The sequence below is a fragment of the Nelumbo lutea genome, chromosome 1, assembly GCF_056320005.1.
Source record: "Nelumbo lutea isolate HS-2025 chromosome 1, American lotus-T2T, whole genome shotgun sequence".
NCBI classification, from domain to species: Eukaryota; Viridiplantae; Streptophyta; class Magnoliopsida; order Proteales; family Nelumbonaceae; genus Nelumbo; species Nelumbo lutea.
The window spans coordinates 205,444,163-205,466,803 of NC_142684.1; the positions used below are offsets into that span (position 1 = coordinate 205,444,163).

Below are 22,641 nucleotides of genomic sequence, written 5' to 3' on the forward strand. Positions count from 1 at the left end.
CATATCTCCTTGGCTGTCTTTGCCCACAAGTAATTTCGGCTGATATGAGACTGCATAGAATTACACAACCATGTCATAACCAAGTAGTTTTATTGGACCCACTTGGTATACATGGGGTCTCCCTTGGAAGGTTCTTTCACATCTCCCAAGAGATACCCTAATTTACCCCTTCCCCCAATAGCCATCATGGCTGATTGGGCCCATTCCAAATAGTTTGATCCATCAAGACTTTCGGTTGTAATCTGAAACCTGTCTCAGAAACATTATCATAACTGCTGTTCCCAGAACTGCCTTCTGCCTGATTTTTAAACTCCATTTTGTTCAAGAACCAGTAGTCTCAAAAATTAGGGTTACTACAGTCGAAGAACAGCACTTGGACTATCAATCACAATAAAAAATCAGTATAGAACTAATCTGTATTCACGGTATATGTGCATGAAACCAATATAAGTTTGATCTGAAACCAATTAGCAAACACAACAGCAACAGTCCGTACAGTTTTTACTCCTTAAAAGAGTTCGAAACCCCAAAAAAGATCTGAATACAGTTTGGAGAATGATCGATATGCTGAAGCAGAATTAGGGTTTTAATCAGTCCTTAAAAAAATTCTCAGCCGCACATTCCAAGCAGTACCTTACAGATAAGACTTGTAGTAGGGTTAATATGAAACCCTAAAACTGATTAATGCTGAAAAAAACTTAAGAAGAGCTTCACAGGTAGATCACAAGGCTCGGCCCAACAGCTGGGTTTGCAGCAAGATTAGTAGGGTTTGCCTCCGTGTTAAGACCAAACCCTATAGAATAGAAAGAAGAAAACCCTAGAATGGTTCGGCCGCCCTTTCTATATAGGTCCAACCTATCTTCTCTGATAGTACTTCTCTTAGAAATTAAAATAACTTACAAGAGAATGCTGTTCTCTGCCTTCCAAGATTACCCGAACCCTAGTCTTCTTTGATTCTTCCTGATCACCCACACTTTGCAACCGTGGCAAGTCTTCAACAGCTGCTAAACCCTTTGGTGATCTCCAAAAATCAGTCAACGAACTCTACTTTCTCAGCTTCCAGTCCTAGATGGTTCTCATGTGGTCGGTTGGACTAGACTCACATGAGAAACCCTAACCTTGCTCCGATACCCTGTAGAAGTTCAAGACTGCTATCAGCCTTGAACCCTAATAGATTTCAGGTTCGAAAATAGAAGGACAATGTAGAGAAGAGAAGAAGAGAAGAGAGAACTAGAGAACACAAAGGGTTGAAAGGAGGGACCGAATCTGAATGTTCTGCCGCCGCCACTTCTATTTAGTATTTATAGATTATGCTCATTACATGGAAAGGACAGATCTGCCCTTAGTATTTACATAACAAATAGAACAAAATAAAACTGAAATAAATAACAACTGAGATAACCGACTGACCACCAGCTAACCCTAGGATGACTGGAACACATTCTACCCTACGAACACAGTGGGACCATAGCTGTGGGGCCCACATCAGTGTTCTCTACAGCTATCCATGATAATCTTTCTATTTTCCACAATCACATAAAGTATGATTTGGCTTTGGGTCAGACAATTTGATTTTGGGAGGATCTTTGGGTAGGGGAAGCTCCCCTTTCGGAGGTTTTTCCTTCTCTCTTTGAGCTTTCTAAGTTTCAAAGGTAAACCAATTTGTTATTTTATCAGTTCTTCCTCATACCTTTTAAACCTGATTTGGAATCTTAGCTTCACTAGAAATCTGAGAGAATTTGAAATTTCCAATGTCTCAACTTTGCTTCTTCTGTTGAGTTCAGTGGTTTTGAATTCTCTTATCTCCACCTCCCCTTCTCCTTATTTCCCTGTTAAGGAGATACGATCTCGGCCCATCCCTCCAAAAGTCAGTGCTTTTTGTTGGGAAGTGTTTCATGGCTCCATTAACACCTGTGATTTGCTTCAAAGGAAAAGACCAAATTGGTGCTCTTTATGTAAGTTGTATGGTGAGGCTGCCTTTCATCTTTTGATCTCCTGTCCTTTTGTATTTCTATTTGGGAGTGGTTTTCATCTCTTTTTGGATGCAGTTGGCTTCCCCCTGATTGTCTGGAAGGTGTATTTAGCTTTCACTTTTTCAGCTGCCCTGAAAGAAGAGGCAGGATTGTGGAGATGCACTAGAGCAGCAGTGATCTGGACAATTTGGAAGGAAAGGAACCGAATAATCTTTGAAGACAAGGAAAGAAGTAAAGAAGCTGTGATTGAGGTGATTACCCTAAGAGTAGCGCATTGGGTGAGCACATTAAAGCTCTTTGCCGACTTTAAGGTAGAAGACTTCTTCAGATCGTGGGGAATAATTGCAGGTTCTTCATCTAGAAGACAGATAGTACATGAGGCCTGGTCTCCTCCATGTGTTGGGTGGAAGAAATTAAACTTTGATGGTAGCTATATGAGCAATCCTGGACCATCGGGTATTGGTGGGGTAATTGGGGAAGAAAATGGAAACATTCTAGCTTTGTACTCAGATCCTATTCAGCACGGAGATGTGGTGAGATCAGAATTATTGGCAGCAGTCTATGGAGTACAGAAAGCTAAAGAAATGGGGATTACTAAGCTGATTTTTGAAGGTGATTCAAAAGTAGTTGTGGGCTGGCTGAAAAAGGGGGAAGGAATCATATGGAAGTCAATGAATGAATTCAGGAGATTCAAGCAGATTTCTAAAGACATGATGATCCAAATAAGGTGGATAAGGAGATATGCAAATAGTTTGGCTGATGGTCTAGCAAAGCAAGAAACTCAAAGACAATCTATGTTCTGGGCAGTTCTGTAAATAGTGAATAGTTTCTGTTTGGGCTTTTTTTGTGCCCACAACTCCTTGTTGTATCTCTGTTTTTTAATCTAATGAATCAATTTTGTGTTGCTGATCAAAAAAAAAAAAAAAGATAGAGTAGGACAGTCCAGCTTAAAGAAATTAGGTTTTGGGTCTTTCCATTGAAGTTTACTGGTTTAGTATGGTGATGGCTATGTTTCCTTAATTGAGAGATAGGAGGTGCTCTTTTGTTGTGGGTTTCTATTTGGAGCAATGTTGTCAGGCTCAGTGTTTTGGGGACTGGACCTTTTGATTTTTCCAAATTAAAATGTGAAAAATTAAAAAAAAATTGAAAATAGTTCTAGATTATCTTTTAAAGCTGATCCATTTAAAAATTAGCTTAAAGTTATAAATATTGTAGGGAATAACACATGTACATGTGAACGATGTACATTTGCCCAAGTCAACATTTCTAAAAACTGGTCAACCAAAAAACAATTTCGGATGCTGTTTCCTGGTTCTGACAGTCCAACTTCTAGGTTCGCTCAAAGTTTGGCAACATTGATTTGGTGGTAATGTGGTGTCACAACATATGGGCTTGGTAGTCTGAGCTGTTTTGCTTTTCTCTTAGGTTTTATGAGTGGATTTCTGTTGAGGACATTTTTGTGTATGGGAGACTCACAGACCTCATAATAGAGATGGTGGTTTAGGGGTCTATTTTTTTCCTTCCCTCTTTTTTTTATAATTTCCTTCCCTCTTATTTTTCCTTCATATACAATTATACATAAGCCTTGTCCCAACTATATGGGGTTGGCTACATAAATCCTCTGCTGCATATAATCAATGGTCGTAGTTTGCATTTTATATGACACTATTATCTGTTTCCTCGAGGTTTCTCTTAGATATTAATATGATGCACATGTAGTCATTTTTCTTTATTTAATATGCATAAAAACTAATATGTCCAGGTTCTGTCTGAAGAATTGCCGACTATCATTGGTAAAATATCATTCCTGAAATCAATGCGCTGGAATTCTGAGGTATGTGCATATTCAGCTGCTTGCCTCTAGTTCTGCATTTTGATGTTTTCTGAAATGAATGTTGCATATTATTATTAAGTGTTTTTTGATCAATAACAATTAAATGTTAACCACTGCTAAATCCACCTCATCCTGCACCAAGTTGTGCAGTGCTTTATACTTGTCAAATGGGGCAGTTATCATTGTATCGTTAAATTTCATTCTTATTTACCTCAGCAACCTTGTTTCAATCCCCTACTTGTTCCTTGGTTTCAATCATCATCTTCTGTTCTCAACATTCCTTACCATAGGTAGTAGTCGTCTTACCCTTAATTGACAATACTCACATCTATCAGTTGACCCTTTGCACCAGGCTTTGCTATTTTATCGTTTGTTTATACCACTTTTGAAGCTTTCTCAGATTCTGATTGGAGCTCTTTCAGGTGAAGAACAACTTCTGCAACACACTAGATACCTTCCCATACTGACACAACTCACAATCCAAAGTAGAAAGACGACTCAATGCTGGAACAAGTTGCTTAAGAGCTTTAAGTGACATATGACCAAGTTTGCAGTGCCACTGAGAGGAGAAAGAGATGACTAAAGAGCTGTTGACTAACCACCACCACCACCATCAAGATAATACAGTCCACTAGCTTCATGTCCTCCACCAATCTTCATCCCCGTCTTGAGATCCTGAAAGACACAAGATGAGGGGTAAAATGTGATAAAGCAATTAAGAGACTTGGTCAATTTACTACCAGACATAAGATTAAAAGGGAACTTGGAAACATACAAATGTTATGGGCCCGCGCGTAGGATCTCGTCACGGGTCGGTCCACCGGGAGAGACTCCTGTCTTGCCTTGCCCTTGCCTTTGCGTACAGACCCTATTGTGGCAATCATGTGGGTGATTTGTCCAAGAGATCACCGAACTCTCCTAACACCTTTCTTGGTTGAAAACTGAATGCCTTTACTTCAATTTGTAGCTCCTTAAATAGGAGATTACAGAAGGAAACTCTTTGTTGGATTCGGCTAGGCTAGGGTAATCCAACTTAAACTCAAACTCCTAATTACCTACTCCTAATGGTAACACAACTCTTACTTAAGATAAGATAAGGATAAGGGATGAGGAATGGAGTAGCTAGCGGCGAGTTGGCGAGCAGAGCTGATGTGGTAAGATAAGTGTGGACCCACCTTGATGAGTTGTCGTGTGGGTCCTGCCCTACTACTGCTGTCGTGCGGTGCGCGCATCTCACAGTGCTGCTGCCGTGCGGTGCGTGTTGCTGCCTAGTGCTACTGCCGGGCGGTGCGTGCTGCTGTGCGACGCTGTCGAGCGGTGCGTGCTGCTTTGCGGCCTGCTGTGCGTGCCACTGCCTATGACTACGCCGCAGTGTGCTGCCGGGCAGTATGTCCATAACAACAAAACTGAAGACAGAGAATGAACCAATGCTAACATTACCGATACCACGTATGGAAGAAGTGGAACCATTAGCAAGGGTAACGGAGTGCGTTGTAGAGGATGAAGAAAGAGAAGAGAACACACATGGAGTTCGAGTCATATGATTGGAAGTTCCAGAATCAATGATCCCATGGGAGGGTTTGGATACCAAACAAGCCATACCTAAGTGGGCAAGCGTAGTTGTACTCGATTGAGTAGCCTGGATCAACCGCTCATATTCATTACGTGAAGTACTCATCATTTCTTACTCGGAGGCATCTGTAGATGGAAGCGTTTGATTAGCCTGTTGACTCTCTTGTCCCATACCACCACTTGCCACTGCATGATTTGCCCAGGATGAAGGTGGACCATGTAGATCATAGCAAAAATTAACAGTATGTCCATCTATACCACAATGTGTAGACCTTCTCGGACCATTACTACGTCCTCTACTATGAGCTCCTCTTGAATCTCGACCTCTAACACGCCCACCACCCTGGCTATACATGTATCCACCTCACCATGACTGTACATGTGTCCACCACTACCACCATGGCCTGGCTAAACCTGATGTGTTACCTCTTTCACCACGACCTCCCCTTCTTGTCATTGCAAATGCAGACCTATCTGATATGGTGGGGTTCTTCGGAGGTCCAACAGAAATCCTCCGAAGACGGGCAAACACCACTTCAAGGGAAGGGAGGGCAGACCCACCTAGTATCTGTACTCTCACCGGTTCATATTTTCAATCCCACTAAAAACCTAGTTACATCAGGTTGCTCTCTCTGTTGTTGCTGAGTTTTGACATCAAATATAAGAGGGTGATACACATTTAACTCATTCCTTAGATTCCTCAAACTAGCATAGTACTCCTCAAGACTCTGATTACCCTGCTGCAAATTAAAATACTCTTGATAGAGTTGGTATACTCTAATGGTATTGTCCTGCCCTGAGTAAAGTTTCTTTGCATGATCCCAAATCTCCTTGGCTGTGTCTAAGAACATGAAGTTCACACTAATCTTAGGTTCTATGCTGTTCCATAACCAAGTCATAACCTGTGCATAATCTTGTTCCCAATCACTGTACTTCTGAGAGTCAACTAGGGGTTTGTCTTCTCTCACTTGCTTTACTTTCTTCTTAGCTCTGAGAAACACTTCAACAGATTTGGCCCAAGGCACATAATTCTCTCCATTTAGTTTGATGGAGGTCATTTGCACTGTTGAGCAAGAGCAAGAGAAGAGAAGAGAAGAGAGGAGAGAAGAGAGGGAGAGAGGAGAGGAGAGCCGAGAGGACTGAAAGCCCCTTTAGAACTTAGGGGGCGAAAGAATGATATATTATTATTTATACTAGTACAGTCGAACAATATAAACAGAGGAGAAATTACAACAATACCCTTATGGTACTAAACCTGAATACATAAACAACTGACAACACTCCCCCTCAAGTTGGAGCATAGATATCAATCATGCCCAACTTGTCACAAAGATCATGATGCCTGGAAAGGTTTAAACCCTTTGTAAAGATGTCTGCAAGCTGGTTCTCAGAAGTGACATAGGGGGTACACACTTCGCCTGTGATAATTTTCTCTCTGATAAAATGCTTGTCAATTTCGATGTGCTTTGTTCTATCATGTAGCACCGGATTGGCAGCAATGCTTATAGCTGCTTTGTTATCACAAAATAGAGTTATAGGTTTGGTCACTGGGAAACCCAACTCCCCCAACAAATTCTTTATCCACATGCCTTCAGGAACCCCATGGGCCATAGCACGATATTCAGCTTCAGCACTGGATCTAGCTACCACATTTTGCTTTTTACTTCTCCATGTAACAAGGTTCCCTCCTATAAAGGTGCAGTAGCCACTGGTAGACTTTCTGTCACTTTGGGATCCAGCCCAATCTGCATCTGTATAAACTTCAACTTTCAAATGTCCGTGCTTTTGAAACAACAAACCAGTACCCGGATACTTCTTCAGATATCAGAGGATTCTCTTTGCTGCTTCAAGATGAGAAGACCTAGGAGCATGCATGAATTGGCTGTGGACACCAACAGCATATGCAATGTCTGGGCGAGTCATAGAAAGGTATAACAATCTCCCTACAAGCCTCTAAAACTGTTTCACATCCTTGAGCGATTCACCACAGTTGTCACCTAATTTATGTTTGGGGTCAATGGGAGAGTCAACTGGCTTCACCCCCATCTTTCTAGTGTCCTAAAGTAAATCTAGGACATATTTCCTTTGAGAAATGAAGATGCCCTTCTTTGATCGGGCAACTTCAACTCCAAGGAAGTATCTGGCAGGTCCTAGATCCTTCACTTCAAACTGAGTGGCAAGAAAAAGTTTCAATTTCTGAATTTCATCCTCCCAATCACCAGTAACAATTATGTCATCCACATATACAATTAGAGCAGCAATTTTACCTTATCCTTTTTTCACGAACAGTGTGTGATCTGATTGACATTACCTGTATCCTTTCTGCTGAACTGCCACATGGAATCTACTGAACCAAGCTCTTGGTGATTGTTTCAGCCTGTATAAGGACTTCTTCAACTTGCACACTTTCTGTTCATTGCCTTGGGCTAGAAACCCAGGAGGTTGAATCGTGTACACTTCCTCTTCAAGGTCACCATTCAAGAATGCATTCTTGATGTCCATCTGGTGTAAAACCCAATCCAGATTGGCCGCAAGAGAGAAAAGGACCTAATGGAATTCATCTTGGCAACGGGGGCAAAAGTTTCTGCATAATCAACTCCATACACTTGAGTAAATCTCTTTGCCACTAAGCAAGTTTTATACCTTTCCACTGTTCCATCAGCCTTATGCTTGATTGTGAACACCCATTTACATCCAACTGGAACCTTTCCCTTAGGAAGGTCAACAAGTTCCCATGTGCCATTTTTGTGAAGGGCATTTATTTCTTTTCTCATGGCATTTGTCCATTCAGGAACTGAAAGAGCTTCTGCCACATTCTTAGGGATAGGGACACTGTCAATAGAGGTAAGGAAGGCACGGAATGAGGATGAAATGTTCTCATAGGACGGTCAAGATCATTAGCAGTAGAGGAATTATTTTCAATAGATTCAAGGACATCATTGAGAGCCAAAATACCTAAGTGAGTATGATCCTCCCTCGAGGAGTCTGGTGGCACTGGAGGTACAACTTCTGGATTCTCTACAGCTCTTGGATTTGGATGGCCTTTGCGACGACGAGAGAAAACACGAAAAGGTGGAGGGTCAGGGAGAGAGGGAAGCTAAACCAGTTTCTCCTCACGTCTACACTCCCCCTGAGGAGAAACAAGATAGAAAAGCTCATCTTCAAAGAAAGAAACATCCATGGAGACAAGAATTTACGAGAAATAGGATAAAAAACACGGTATCCCTTTTGAGTGGAGTAACCAAGAAATATGCAAGGTATAGCACGAGAATCCAATTTCGCACGGGTGGGAGACAGATTTTGGACAAAACACCGGCAACCAAAGACACGAGGAGGAATAGAAAGAAGGGGAGCCTTAGGAAAGAGAAGTTGATGTGGGGCTTTGTACTCTAACCGACGAGAGGGCATACGGTTTATAAGGTAAGTGGAACAAAGAACAACTTCAAGCCAAAACCGTTTGGGAACAGTCACATGAAGTAGTAAACCTCGAGCCACTTCAAGGAGATGTCGGTTCTTCCGTTCGGCCACACCATTTAGTTGTGGTGTGTGGGCACAAGAGCTACGGTGAAGGGAACCATGCGAAGCAAAAAATTTCGTGAGGTCACTATGAAAAAATTCTTTTGCATTATCTGATTGGAAAATTTGGATTTCAGTTTGAAATTGAGTGAAGACCATCCGCTGGAAATCTTGAATGATTTTTGGTACTTCTTCCCTGGTTCACATCGGGTATACCCAAGTAAATCTAGAATAATCATCAATGAGGGTAATGAAATACTTGTAGCCACTCTCAGATGGTAAAGTAACAGGGCCCCACACATCAGAATGAACAATGTGAAATGGAGATTCAGATTTACTATTTCTTTGAAGAAAATGAGTTCTACAATGCTTACTCAACTGACGCATTTGACAAGAAAAATCAGAAACAAACCATGACTTAAACAGTTATGGGAATACAACTTTCAAAGACTCAAAAGACAAATGACGAAGACGACAATGCCATATATAGACTTTTTTCTTACTGGACTGACTCATAGACTCTGTAACATGAAGAGTAGCCTTATTCTCCAGCATGTAAAGTCCATCAGCCATACGACCCCTACCAATCGTCCTCCCCGAGGTCAGATCCTGAATCACACAATGAGAAGGGAAAAAAGTCACTGAGCAATTCAAGGAATTAGTAACACTACTAACAGAGAACAAATTAATGGGAAAATTTAGAACATGAAGAACATCAGAAAGGGTAGGGCCAAGAGGAAGAGAGAGAGTTCCTTGACCAGCTATGGAAGAGTATGATCCATCAGCTAGTCTCACCTTGTCTCTTCCAGAAAGAGGGTGATAGGTTTAAAAGTAAGAGGATGTACCAATCATATGTTTTGATGCTCCAGAATCAATGATCCATGGAGAGTCAGGGGTGTGAGAAGCAACATGGAAAGCTGTGGCAGGGTTACCTGACGTAGATGCAAATGAGGTTGAGGGAGGAGTATCCATCTGATGAATTGCTCTACCATAGAGCTCTAAATGGTCACGGAAGGAATTCATAATGTCCTCCCTCAGGTCAGGTCCAGTGAGATGTGTCTGAGTCACAGTAGAAATGAGGGGCTGATGCTCCCGAGTAGCCATGTTGGTCATGAGATGTTTCTTTGTACTTCGCTGTCCGTACTTCTTATTCACCTCTGAACCTTGCTTCTTAGTCAGATCTTGAGCCCATTTTGGTTTCCCATGAAGATCCCAACAGGTATCTTTGGCGTGCCGGGGTTTCTGGCAATGAATGCACCACAATTTTTCCTTATCTTCTGTTTTTTTCTGGAGATCTTCTTTCTGGGAAGAAGATCCCACACCAGTAGATACACCCCTTTTTGCAACTAACACAACAGCACCCCCACCAGGGCTGTTCATCAAATTTCTCCTTCTTTCTTCAGATTGTACAAGAGCATAGACTTCCTGAACAGAAGGGAGATCCTTAGAGCTGAGAATTTGAACCCTGATAGAATCATACATAGGATTCAGACCATGTAAGAATGCAAACACCCTTTGCTGGGAGACAAGCTGTTTGTACTTCTTAGCATCCTCATCACACTTCCATTCCACACTGGTAGTGATCCAACTCCTTCCTGGCAGATGTTAAGTCAGAGTAATAGATCGATAAACACCTCTCCCCCTGTCTACAAGTAGAAGATGCTGCCTGCAGTTGATAAGTTTTGGCATAGTGTCGCAATTCTGAATATGTAGACTTTGCTTGTTCCCAGATTTCATTCGCAGTTTCAGCCCACATGAAATTCTTCCTGATTTGAGGTTGCATGGAAACCAAGAGCCAGGACATAACAATATTGTTCTCCTGATTCCATTTATCATATTCAGCACTCCCGGAGGATGGTTCTTTTATCCTCCCATTAATATAGCCTATCTTCCCCCTTGCAGTGATGTATAACTTGACCACTCTAGGTAATTTAAACCATCAAGAGGGACAACAGCCATAGGAAAGGATAGGTCACCCCCACCCATTCCATTCTGCATTGAGGAAACTCCAGATGTGGCTGGATTTTCACTACTCATGATTTCGGGTTTAAGAAAAAAACAGCAACCAAAGGGGTACTTCCGTACAAGGCAATTATAGAAACAGGTCCTTCTGACCTACGGTTTCACTGGGAGCAAAGACTGAACACTGCTGTTGCAGTACATATCCAGGTCTGTATGACCTACAATTGTACAGAGGTCATATGACCCCCCAACAGAATGGAAAATACAAGGTGAAGTTCACCACACCCCTAATCGGCAGGCCTGGTAGCCGAACAGTCAATGACTGAGACCAATACAACATCTGCTTTAGGGCATCAACAGTCCATCAAAGGGGTAAAGAAATACAAAAAAAATTGTCGAATACAGCTGCTTTGTTAAAGAAATACAGTCCATCAATCGGCTGAACAGTCAATCAATAAACAGTCAATCCCTAGGGCAGCCGAACAGTAAATGAACAGTACCTCTTTTAACTTCAGATGATAGTCTCTCTGTAAACCAGAAGTCCCTCTACGAACCTCAGATGATGGCCTCTCTACAGTCGAATAGACAATGAATACAACTTCTGGGCTGGAAGATGAAAAGTCTCTATAACTTCTGGGTCGAACTGAATACAACTGATTAGCAGTTCGATGGATACAGCTCTGGGAGATGAAGAGACTATCTGCTCGACATTAAACAACAGGTTTGCTTGACACCACCCTTCAGGCTTGGACGACTTGCTCTGATACCATGTTGAGGAAGAGCAAGAGAAGAGGAGAATAGAGGAGAGAAGAGAGGGAGAGAGGAGAGGAGAGCCGAGAGGACTGAAAGCCTCTTCATAACTTAGGGGGCGAAAGAATGATATATTATTATTTATACTAGTACAGTCGAACAATATAAACAGAGGAGAAATTACAACAGTACCCTTATGGTACTAAACCTGAATACATAAACAACTGTCAACATGCACATTCAAGTAATCAGGGGCAATCATAGCAGACTTGTGTTCACTACTGTCTCCCATAGCTGCCATAATTTTTTTTTTCTTCACACTAATTTGTTACCCTACCTTACCAACAATCACCACACTGCACTCCTATAGCTTAACGATCACCACTGTTTCACTCTTACGGCTGACCATTGCTGAAACATTCACTATCACAGGTTTCAGCAATGGTAATCATCACTGTTCTCCACTTTTGGCACCACACATAAACATCACACACAAAAACATCATACCAACACTCCACACATCTGATACTAGATCTTCAACCCACCTATCTGAACCTCACATCTGAACGTAGACCATGAAACTACTTTAGCAGCCCTCTTTGGTCCATCGATTAGAGGGTTTCCTACCAGCCACCTGAAACCACCAAACCACAATCAATCGGAGGCATTTAGACCTCTATAAGGAAAAAACGACCACTCCTTTTCAGCCTTTTTGTCAAACTCCCAAGAAACCTAAGAGAAATCTGCAAAATACTAAACTAGGGTGCGCAGAAGACTATACAGATCTTAACTAATTTAACCTAGCTCTGATACCATGATAAAGTTCAGATCTGTATATCCGTTAGTTTCAGAATACAAGAGAAAGGAAAGATAGAAAGAGGAGAGAGGAGAGAGGAAGAGAGGAGAAGAGTGAAAAGGAGAGAAGAAAGAAAGACTGGTTTGAACTAGAGAGAAAAATCACCCCTCTAGTCGGCCAGGTTATATTTATGCTTGACTATATTAAACACAATTGACTCTTGTGCCCCTACTTAAGTATGGGACACATCACTTAACTCAACATTACACCTCATACTAAACATAAACAAAAAGACTAATCTGCCCCTGTATAGTCAACACTAACAGTTTATACCATTTCTGCAGCTTTCTCAGGTTCTGATTGGTGCTCCTTCAGGTGAAGAACAGCTTCTGCAACACACTAGATACCTTCCTCCAAACTTCTCCCTTCCTCCAGGAAAATAAATCAGTTATTTCCTTCTGTTCCCAAAGTATTCGAAGGGTTCTATGAATATACCCTCTTCCATTTCCATACTACTACGCTCAACCTCCCTTTTATTGTTAATAGCCTGGTCCACAAACCACTTGAATCACCAGCAGAGCCATTGCTATCTTCTTTCTCTGATCTTCAGAGAGAGCTTCCCTTTGATTCCAGTTCCTTCAAACAGGAACTACTTTACTTTTTTTTGATAGATTAAGTGAGCATACAAATAACCTAAGAAGAGGCACGAGATGTGACCTCTTCAAAGATGAAAGAAAAAATTCACACTAAACCATAGTTTTCAAGGCATCTAGGCGATTCTGGGTGACATTGGGGCCCCTAGTCACCTAGTTGTCCCTTAGGCAATAAAAATTTTATAATATAAAAAAAATGCTAACTTTTGGCTAGTTCCCTAGTTTTTTATACCATTCAGCATGTATATTAATTGGTAAAAATAGCAATTCTCTTTATTAAGCAGTGTTTTAAAAGCGCAAGGGCCAATTTGCACCTGAGGTGTAAGGCGAGGCGTGCGCCTTTTTAAGAAAGGCGCAAAATTACAAAAAAAAGGCTAAAAAATAAAAAAAAAAGTCAGAAAATTCCAAAAAAATGCTAAAAAATAAAAAAAAAATGCAAAAAAAGGCTCACGCCTGGGTGCACCAAGTGCCTGCCTTTTGAAAGAGGTGCGCCTAGGACCTGGGCGAGGCGCATACCCCAAAATGCGCCTCGCCTGTGCGCCTAGGCGCATCTTTTAAATCACTGTTATTAAGAACATTAAATTTCCTCTACAAATGTGGCAAATTATCGCATCTAAAAGATAAAAATATTTTACATATATTAATTTTATTATTTTCAAAAATAATACAACTATAATAGTTATGTAATAGAGCAATTTCATATCAATTAGCAGCTAAAGAAGGTTATTAACTTTACATGATAAATATTCAAGATGGAAAGTAAACTAGAAAAAAAGGATGGAGTTTCTGTTTTATTTAATTAGAGAGAGAGAGAGAGAATAGAAAAAGAAGAACTTCTTTCCTCTTTGTTTCTTTTTCTCTCCTCAAAACCCTTTGATCTTTTAAATTTCAATAGTAAAACATTAAAACAAAGTATATTGATATGTATAGCATATAATAAAATGTATTAATACATACATTAATAAGATATAGCAATATAAATGATATTATAAAAGGCACCCACCTTGTCATTTTTGTCACCTACGTGAGCGCCTAGTTGCTTAGGTGACAACTATGTACTAAACAGAAATCAGTTTACAAAGTATCCCGATACAAAGAAACCCATGAACCCCTTGTTTAGCAAGAAAATCGGCCAAAACATTTGCTGACCTGCTAACCCACTGAAAACTGACATGTTTCTTGTAAGTGATTTAACTCTTCTTAGGAGATACCTATAACCCCACTTAACAGTATCTCAATTCAACAACCAACCCACACCCACCTTAGAGTCTCCCTCAACTAACAAAGTCTCCACTCCAAGGTGGCTAGCAATCTGTGTTCCTTGTACTTCTGTGAGTATCTCAGCCCTTGTAGAATCTCAAACACCCACTGGTCCTGAGAATAAGGAAAGAATGTTGCTGTCCTTATCTCTCAAAATTCCTCCTATGCCTGAGGGTCCTGGATTACCTTGACTACTTTCATCAAAGTTCTGTTTCACAACACTCTCCGGAGGGGGTAGCCAACTAGTTTGTATTCTACTCTTCTAGAAGAAGTGGAAGTTGTTGGTTCGGCTGTCTTAGTTTGTATATTTACTTTTTGTTGGGTCTTAAGTCATTAATTAGTGGGCCTTGTTACTGGGCCTAATCTTACTTAATTTTTATTTCGACTAGGTGTCCCATCACTAATCAGGGGCAGTCTTGTCCATTCATGTAACATTATGTAATGCCTTTATATATAATAGATTAGGGTTGGCCGAAGTGATTAATTGCCGCCCATTTCATTTCTGTTCCTCTTCTTCTTCCTCTTCTACTCTCATTCGACAGCCCTATTTCAGCAAACATGGTATCAGAGCACTGATCTTACGACTGGTTACAACAGCCGCATCTTCTTCGACTCGCAGGTAGACCTGTTGTAGCCTATTTTTCTGCCCTTAAAACTCTATGGCAGGAGATTGACCATTTAGAGACATTTGCTTGGGAAACCACTAAGGATGCAACTACCTATCAGAAACATCTAGAGAAGTATAGGGTGTTTGAATTTCTCGCTGGCCTTAATCCTGAGTATGATATTGCAAGACATCATCTTCTTTCCAGGGACAGTGTTACCCTCTCCCAGGCATATATGCCTTTGTGTTAGGGGAGGAGAGCAGGAGAGATGTGATGATGAAAAATCTTGTTTCTGATCAGTCTTCCATGGTGAGTACTATGAAGCCTAAACAAAGTGGAGATCGGGGTGGTAGTGAAATCAAGAAGGAAGATAAAAGAGATTTGATCTATGAGTACTGTAAGAAGCCTAAACACACAAGAGATACTTACTGGAAGCTTCACCCACATCTTGTGCCGACTAGACTGAAAAATAAGAAGGGAAATGCACACATGGTAGTTACTGGTGACATTCCTGCCCCTCCTACTACAACTGCTCTGGAGTCTATTGCAACTGCTGCAGTATGGGCCGAACTTGAGAGGTATGGGCAATACAACCAGTTCCAGTTCAGCAGCAAGCGGACAACAAGGTACAGGTGGTACTGGTGGAGTCCACTCTACTTTCTTTGCTCACACAGGTAGTTCACACGTCACTGCAATACTTCAGGTAAGGAGGGACCTCCTTGGATTATAGATTTTGGAGCCTCAGAGCACATGGCCCATAGCTCTACTATTTTTTCTTCTTACTAGCTCTGTTGTGGCAGAGATAGTGTCTCCACAGCTGATGGATCCCATGTTTCCATTGCTGGGAAAGGATCTGTCAAGATTAGTGATTCTATTTCTCTACCCTTTGTCCTTCATGTTCCCAGATTGAGCACTAATTTGTTATCTGTTAGTAGTTTGATTAAGAACCTGAACTACTCAGTAATTTTTTCTCCTGGTCATTGTATTTTGCAGGATTTGGATTCAAAAAGGACGATTGGGAGTGGTCGTGAAGTGAATGGGATCTACCTCCTGTCAGTAGGGATAGTGAGTCGGGGTTTGTAGGTCAAATTATGCTTTGGCATAATCGTTTGGGCCATTTACCTTTTTCTTCTTTGAGTATTTTGTTTCCAAAACTTTTTGAGTCTGTTAGTTTGTCAAGTCTGGAGTGTGAAGGTTGTCAACTTGGAAAGCATTGTAGACATTCATTTAAAACTTAGTAATAAAAGGTGTTCTTTTTTGATGTTATTCATTCTGATGTGTGGGGACCTTAACATGTTACTTCTATGGGAGGCTATCGATATTTTCTCTTATTTGTGGATGATTTCTCACGATACTCCTGGATTTACCTGATGAGGTCCCGCGATGAAGTACCATCCTTGGTGAGGCAATTTCATCAGATGGTTCTAACACAGTTTGGAACAAGAATAAAGGTGTTCAGATCAGACAATGCCGGGGAATATTTTGAAAAACACCTTGCCTCATATCTGTTAGAATATGGTGCTATCCATCAGAACAGTTGTCTTTATAGTCCACAGCAGAATGGTGTTGTAGAAAGGAAGAACATACACATTATTGAGATTGCAAGAAGCATGATGATCACATCTACAGTTCCAGTTCGGTTTTGGGGTGATGCAGTTCTCACAACAGTATATCTGATTAACAGAGTGCCCTCTCGTATACTTGGATTCAGCACCCCATTCAGTCTCCTTTTTCCTAAGGGGGAGATGTTTTATATTCCTCTCAGGGTGTTTGGGTGTGTCTGCTTTGCACATATCCTTGGTCTTCACCGCTCGAAGCTTGATCCCAAGGCAAAGAAGTGCGTCTTCCTTGGATATGCAGAAAATCAGAAAGGGTACTGCTGCTATGATCCAGTCTTTGGGAGCCGGTATGTTACCATGGATGTCGCCTTTTTTGAATCTACATACTTCTTCTCAAAGAATCATTCTCAGGGGGAGTGTTTTGGGGATGTGAGTCAGTAGTCTATTCCTCTCCCAGTTCTAGTCCCTGTGTCTACTCCTGTGCTTGACTCTCCCGTGTCACCTATCTTACCACCTCTTTTGCATCCTGCTTTCAGCATTACTTACGATAGAGATTTCACAAGGTGGTTGATTCCACTATAGCAGAACTCACATCACTTCCTGTCGGTTCCTTGGAGATTCCAGATTCAGTTGACATGGATTCAGGTATTCCTCTTGGTCCCGCTACTGTTTCAATTCCCATTGATTCTACTAGCCCTATTACAGATAACCTTGATCTTCCTATTGCTCTCATAAAAGGGAAGAGAAAGTGTATTGCTCATTGTATTTCACAGTACTTATCCTACAGTGGACTTTCTCCTTCCTACCGTGTTTTTCTTTCCTCTCTTAACTCAGTGTCTATACCCAAGGGTGTTAGTGAGGCTCTCTCCAAACTTGAGTGGAAGACAACTATGCGGGAAGAGATGGCAGCTTTGATTAAGAATCAGAAAGGTACAAGGAAAGATGACTTAGAAACTTTTGCACAAAGTACACACAGACCTATGGCATTGATTACTTAGAAACTTTTGCACCAGTTGCAAAGATGACTTCTATTCGGATACTTCTTTCTCTTGCTGCCTCATACTCTTGGGCCTTGTTTCAACTTGATGTGAAGAATGCTTTCCTAAATGGGGATCTGCAAGAGGAAGTGTATATGGATCTTCCTGCTGGCTTTTATAGTGATGTTGAAACTTTAAAGGTATGCAGGTTTAAGAAGTCACTTTATGGCTTGAAACAATCTCCCAGAGCATGGTTTGACAGATTCAGAAAGGCCTTGATTTCTTTTGGCTACACTCAGACTCAATTCGATCATACCTTGTTTGTGAAGCGAAGGGGATCCTTGGTGTCAGTCCTAATTGTTTATGTGGATGATATTGTTGTCACGGGGAATGGCCTAAGTGAGATTGATTGTCTGAAAAGGAATCTACATTAAGAATTTGAAATTAAGGATCTTGGAGAACTTAGATACTTAGGCATCGAAGTTGCAAGATCAAAACATGGAATTTTTATCTCTGAAAGGTGGTATGTCTTGGATCTTCAAGAGATAGGGAAGTTTGGAACAAAGGCAATTAGTACCCCTAATGATCAGAACCATAGAATCAATGCATCAGAAGGTGAGCTAGTAAAGGACATTGGGCGATATCAGGGACTTGTGGGTCGGCTGCTATACTTGTGTATGACAAGACCAGACATTTTCTATGTAGTGTGGTAAGTCAATACATGCATGCTCCACGAGTCCAGCGTTGGGAGGCAGTTGACAGGATTCTTGCTTATTCGAAGGGACACCCAGGCAGAGGCATATTGTTTTCTGATTGTGGACAGTTGAAACTAGAGGCTTATAGAGATGCAGATTGGGCAGGATTCCTTGATGACAGAAGATCAACTTTAGGAGTATGCACCCTTGTTGGGGGTAACCTTGTCTCGTGAAAGTGTAAGAAGCAAACAGTGGTGGCAAGATCAAGTGCTGGAGCTGAATACAGGGCCTTGGCACATGGAGTTTCAAAACTTCTCTGGATCCGTTTCCTATTAGAAGAAATTGGTGTACAGGCAGAAGAACCTATGATGTATTGTGATAACCAGGCAGCAATTAACATTGCCCATAACCCAGTCCAACATGACCGAACTAAACACATTGAAGTGGATAGACATTTTATCAGAGAAAGAGTGACTTCTGGAAAAGTGTCTTCCATACATTGCTTTTGATCTACAACTCGCTGATGTTCTCACAAAGGTGTTGCAAAGAACAAGTTGGAGCATGATCTTCGCAAGTTGGGAATGTGTGACATTTACTTCCAACTTGAGGGGGAGTGTTGAGTTGGGGCCTAGTTGTTTTTATTCTTATTTTAAGTTATTTAGTTAGGAAGTTGTTGTGCTTTAGGCCCATTAGTTTATGTTTTTAAGTTGTGACTGATCAGCTACATTAGTAGCCGCCCTACTAAGGGGATCCTTGTAATATCTCATCCTTTAAGTTAAGTATAAATATAATGAGGTGTTGGCGGCTAGGGTGAATCTCTGAATCTTGGTTGACTTCCTACTCTTTTCTCCTTCTCTTTTCTTCTCTACTACTGAAATCGTCATCTTCCTTTTCTTTCCCTTCACAAGAAATTTGACTAAATCTGCAATCAGTGATTTCTACTGTCCTAAAACACCTCCATATGACTCTCCCTCTCTTCTTAGGCCACCTGAAAGTTGTAGGGTCGAAAAGCCACCCCCCTCCCCCCCAATTTGCAAAGGCCTCCTCCACTTGCACCCCAAACAACCAAAGATCCTTTCCTTGAAAGATTTTGGCATTTCTTTCCTCCCAAGTAGTCCATAACAGAGCTGCTCTGATACACGTCCACATTAATTTCCCCCTCTTCGCGGGCCAACCAAAGATAGAAGGATCAAAAGGCATTATTTACATTGGATGGCAAGTTCCACCTGCTCCCAAACAACAAGAAATTTCAAATAGCTGCAATAAAAGAGCAAGATATCAACAAATGGTAACAATCCTCACTTTGCATTTTACAAAGAGTACACTAATTTGGGAAAAAACACATAAAAGGTTTCTTCTTTTGCAGATTATCCAAAGTATTAATCTTACCATGGTAAACTTCCAAACAGAGAACAATTATTTAAGGGGGGATGGGCCTAGACTAAATTTCTTTAACTGGAAACACCCAAGGGGAGGAGTTAGAGCGGAGGGACTTGAAGAACGAGGCACAAGTAAAGGAGCCACGCAAAGTCAAGGTCCAAATTCTTTTGTCAGGTTTAAGAGGGTCAAGACAAATAGAATCAAGTAGGAGTAAAAGCTCAACTAAACATGCTGACTCCTCTTCCCTCAATCCTCTAAAGCCAAAGTCCTAGTTCAAGGACAATTTGAGGACTAGAGAGGTTGGGTACCCACCTAAATGTCTTCCCAAAAAAGAATAGGATTCAATTACTAGAGCAGACATCATACCTTACAAACCTAAGGAACTTAGGGAGGATGCCAGAGATTGCCTTCCAAGTTGTTGTAAGAGTAGCCCATCGAGATACACCAGCATCCCAACCACTTTTAGAACAACCATGGATACTAGCCACCAGCTCATTTCACAATCTCTTTCTTTCTAAAGGCTAGTGATCCCTTTTCTCATCCCTTGGCTTCCACAAGAAATCCCTCATTAGTTTTTCTATCTTCTTAGCTTCCCTATAAGGAATACTAAAGATAGACAAGAAAAAAATCGGTAGATTGGCAAGTGTGGCCTTGATTAAAGTTACACTACCCCCAAAGAAATGATTCTTTATCCAGGTTGCCAACCTTTTTTCAAACTTTTCAACAATTGGGTTCCAAAAGTGACTCTCCCTCTCCTTTGGATCTATAAAAAAAGGTGACTCTCTTTTGGATTAACACCTAAGGGAAGACATAAATAGCTTAAGGGCCACTTAGAGACAAGGCATTCTAAGCACTTAGTAACAAATTTCATCTCCCTGCCTCCCAAATTTAATCCCACCACACAACTCTTTTCCAAAATTGACCCTTGGGTTAGAGGCACTTCTGAAAAGAATTATTAGATTCTTCGGATGTCTCACTCTTGTCAAGTCGCTCCCCTCACAAAAAATTATTATATCATTTGCAAATTGAAGGTGGGTTACCGTGACTTAATTTTTTCCAATTCTCCACCCCTTTATTGACCTAATCCAATTCTTACCTACTTCTGATAAAAGTTGACTAAGCACATCGACAACCAATTTGAACAAGAAAGGGGAGAGTTCACCTTGTCTTAGACCCCTACATGCTGGGAAAAAGTCATTTACTATGCCATTTACCAAAACTGAGTAATAGCAAGATGGCAACCAGTAAAAACCAATTACACCACCTGTCCTCAAAACCACACTTTTGAAAAACCTTTAACAAGAAACTCCAATCCACTAAATCATAGGCCTTCTCAAGATCCAACTTGTAGACAAAACCTTGATTGCCTGATCTTGTCATCTCCTCTACACATTCATTTGCTTTTAGAATCTGATCAATTATTTGTCTGCCTTGCACAAAAGCGCCTTGAGCTTGATTGATAAGGGAGGGGAGAACCTTTTTAATCATCAAAGACAAGACCTTAGCCTAGTGATTTAAAAGGCGCACCTAGGTGCACAGGCGAGGCACATTTTGGGGTATGCGCCTCGCCCTGGTCCTAGGCGCACTCCTTTCAAAATGTGCACGCCTGGTGTGCCTTGTACCTCAGCCCAGGCGTGCTCCGAGAACTCCCTATTTGCTATTGTTGTTCATTCATTCATTCCAATAAAATATCTTCTTAAAAGGCAATTAAAGTTATAAAATCATTATTTTTCATGTGAGAAATAAGAATTTCAAACCCTAACATAGATTTGTTTGGGCTTGCCTCGAGGGGCATGGTACAAAGGCAACGCAGAGAATCCAGAATGCAATATGTTTTACATCACATTAGCTACTTTAAGCAATGCATTTAAGGAAAAAAAGAGATTGTGGGTTTTACATGCTTGAAAGTGCTTTATATGTTTGCATTTATTTTTAAATTTTCATTTGAATACGCTTTACATGTTATGTTTATGTATTTTAATTTTAGATAATTGGTTTTTTAAAACATTTATTTTAAAATTTATGTTTATATTTTTTATTAACATTATTTTAAATTTTTTTGAATTTTTTGCAATTGTAAATTTTTTTAGCATTTTTTTGAATTTTCTGACTTTTATTTTTTATTTTTTAGCTTTTTTTTTTTGTAGTTTTGTGCCTTTCTTAAAAAGGCACGTTCCTCGCCTTGCGCCTTGCGCCTTAGGCGTAAATTGGCCCTTGCGCTTTTTTTGCGCCTTGCGCTTTTAAAACACTGCCTTAGACAAAACCTTATAGATGCTAGTCACCGAGCTGATTGGTCTAAAATTTTTAGGGTGTTTAGCCTCTTTCTTCTTTGGATCCAAGACTAGAAAAGTAACATTAACTCCAGAATTGATGATAAAGTTATCCATGAATTCTCTAAAGACCTCAAGCAAATCTTCTTTCACTATATTCCAACAGTCTTGATAAAAAGGCATGGTGAAGCCATCCGGCTCTGGTGCCTTAGATCTGTCTATTGAAAACACTGCTTGCCTAATTTTCTCCTCAAAATTCCTTTCCAGCCAACTCTTATTAATTTCAAAAAGTCCTAGCCAGTCTAACCCTGCCAACTCCACTCTGCTATCTAGAGGTCTCTTCAGAATAGATTTGAAGTGATTTACAAAACATCTACCTATCTCATCATAAGATTCAAATTCCACACCATCCACTTCCAGCTTAGTCACCTAGGTTTTTTCTCCTTCTCCCATTAGCCAGTTCATGGAAGAATATTTTCTCCACTGAGCTGCCTGTATGAAACTGTTATGATTCGGCCTGCCTTGGAGTTCTATTTGTCTGAGATCGATTATGTAGAAAGAGGTAGAAAGGTGGAAGAAAGAGAGAAAGAGAAAAGGAGAAAGTCTGGTTCGAATTGGAAGTCTAAAGAACATAACCCCCATTCGGCCAAACAATGCTTTTTATTATTAAAATAATTGAAAAGACATATGTGCCCTTATTTAAGGAAGGAGCATCGGTTCTAACACAACATTACAGATCAACAACCTTAATCTGGGTATAAGGACATAAATACCCCTACGCTAACACTCCCCCTCAAGCTGGTGAGTCTATATCATATACTCCCAGCTTGTTACATATG

General features: G+C 40.7%; 1 protein-coding gene across 2 annotated transcripts in view; it reads left to right on the forward strand.

Moving 5' to 3' along the window:
• Positions 1-22,641, forward strand: part of EDD1 (glycine-tRNA ligase) — a 184,129-nt gene that overhangs the window by 69,387 nt on the left and 92,101 nt on the right. For both annotated transcript variants that reach the window (XM_088962478.1, XM_088962477.1), the window contains exon 18: positions 3,736-3,807. In XM_088962478.1, the coding sequence (XP_088818604.1) occupies positions 3,736-3,807 (72 nt within the window). The remainder of the gene's footprint in view (positions 1-3,735; positions 3,808-22,641) is intronic.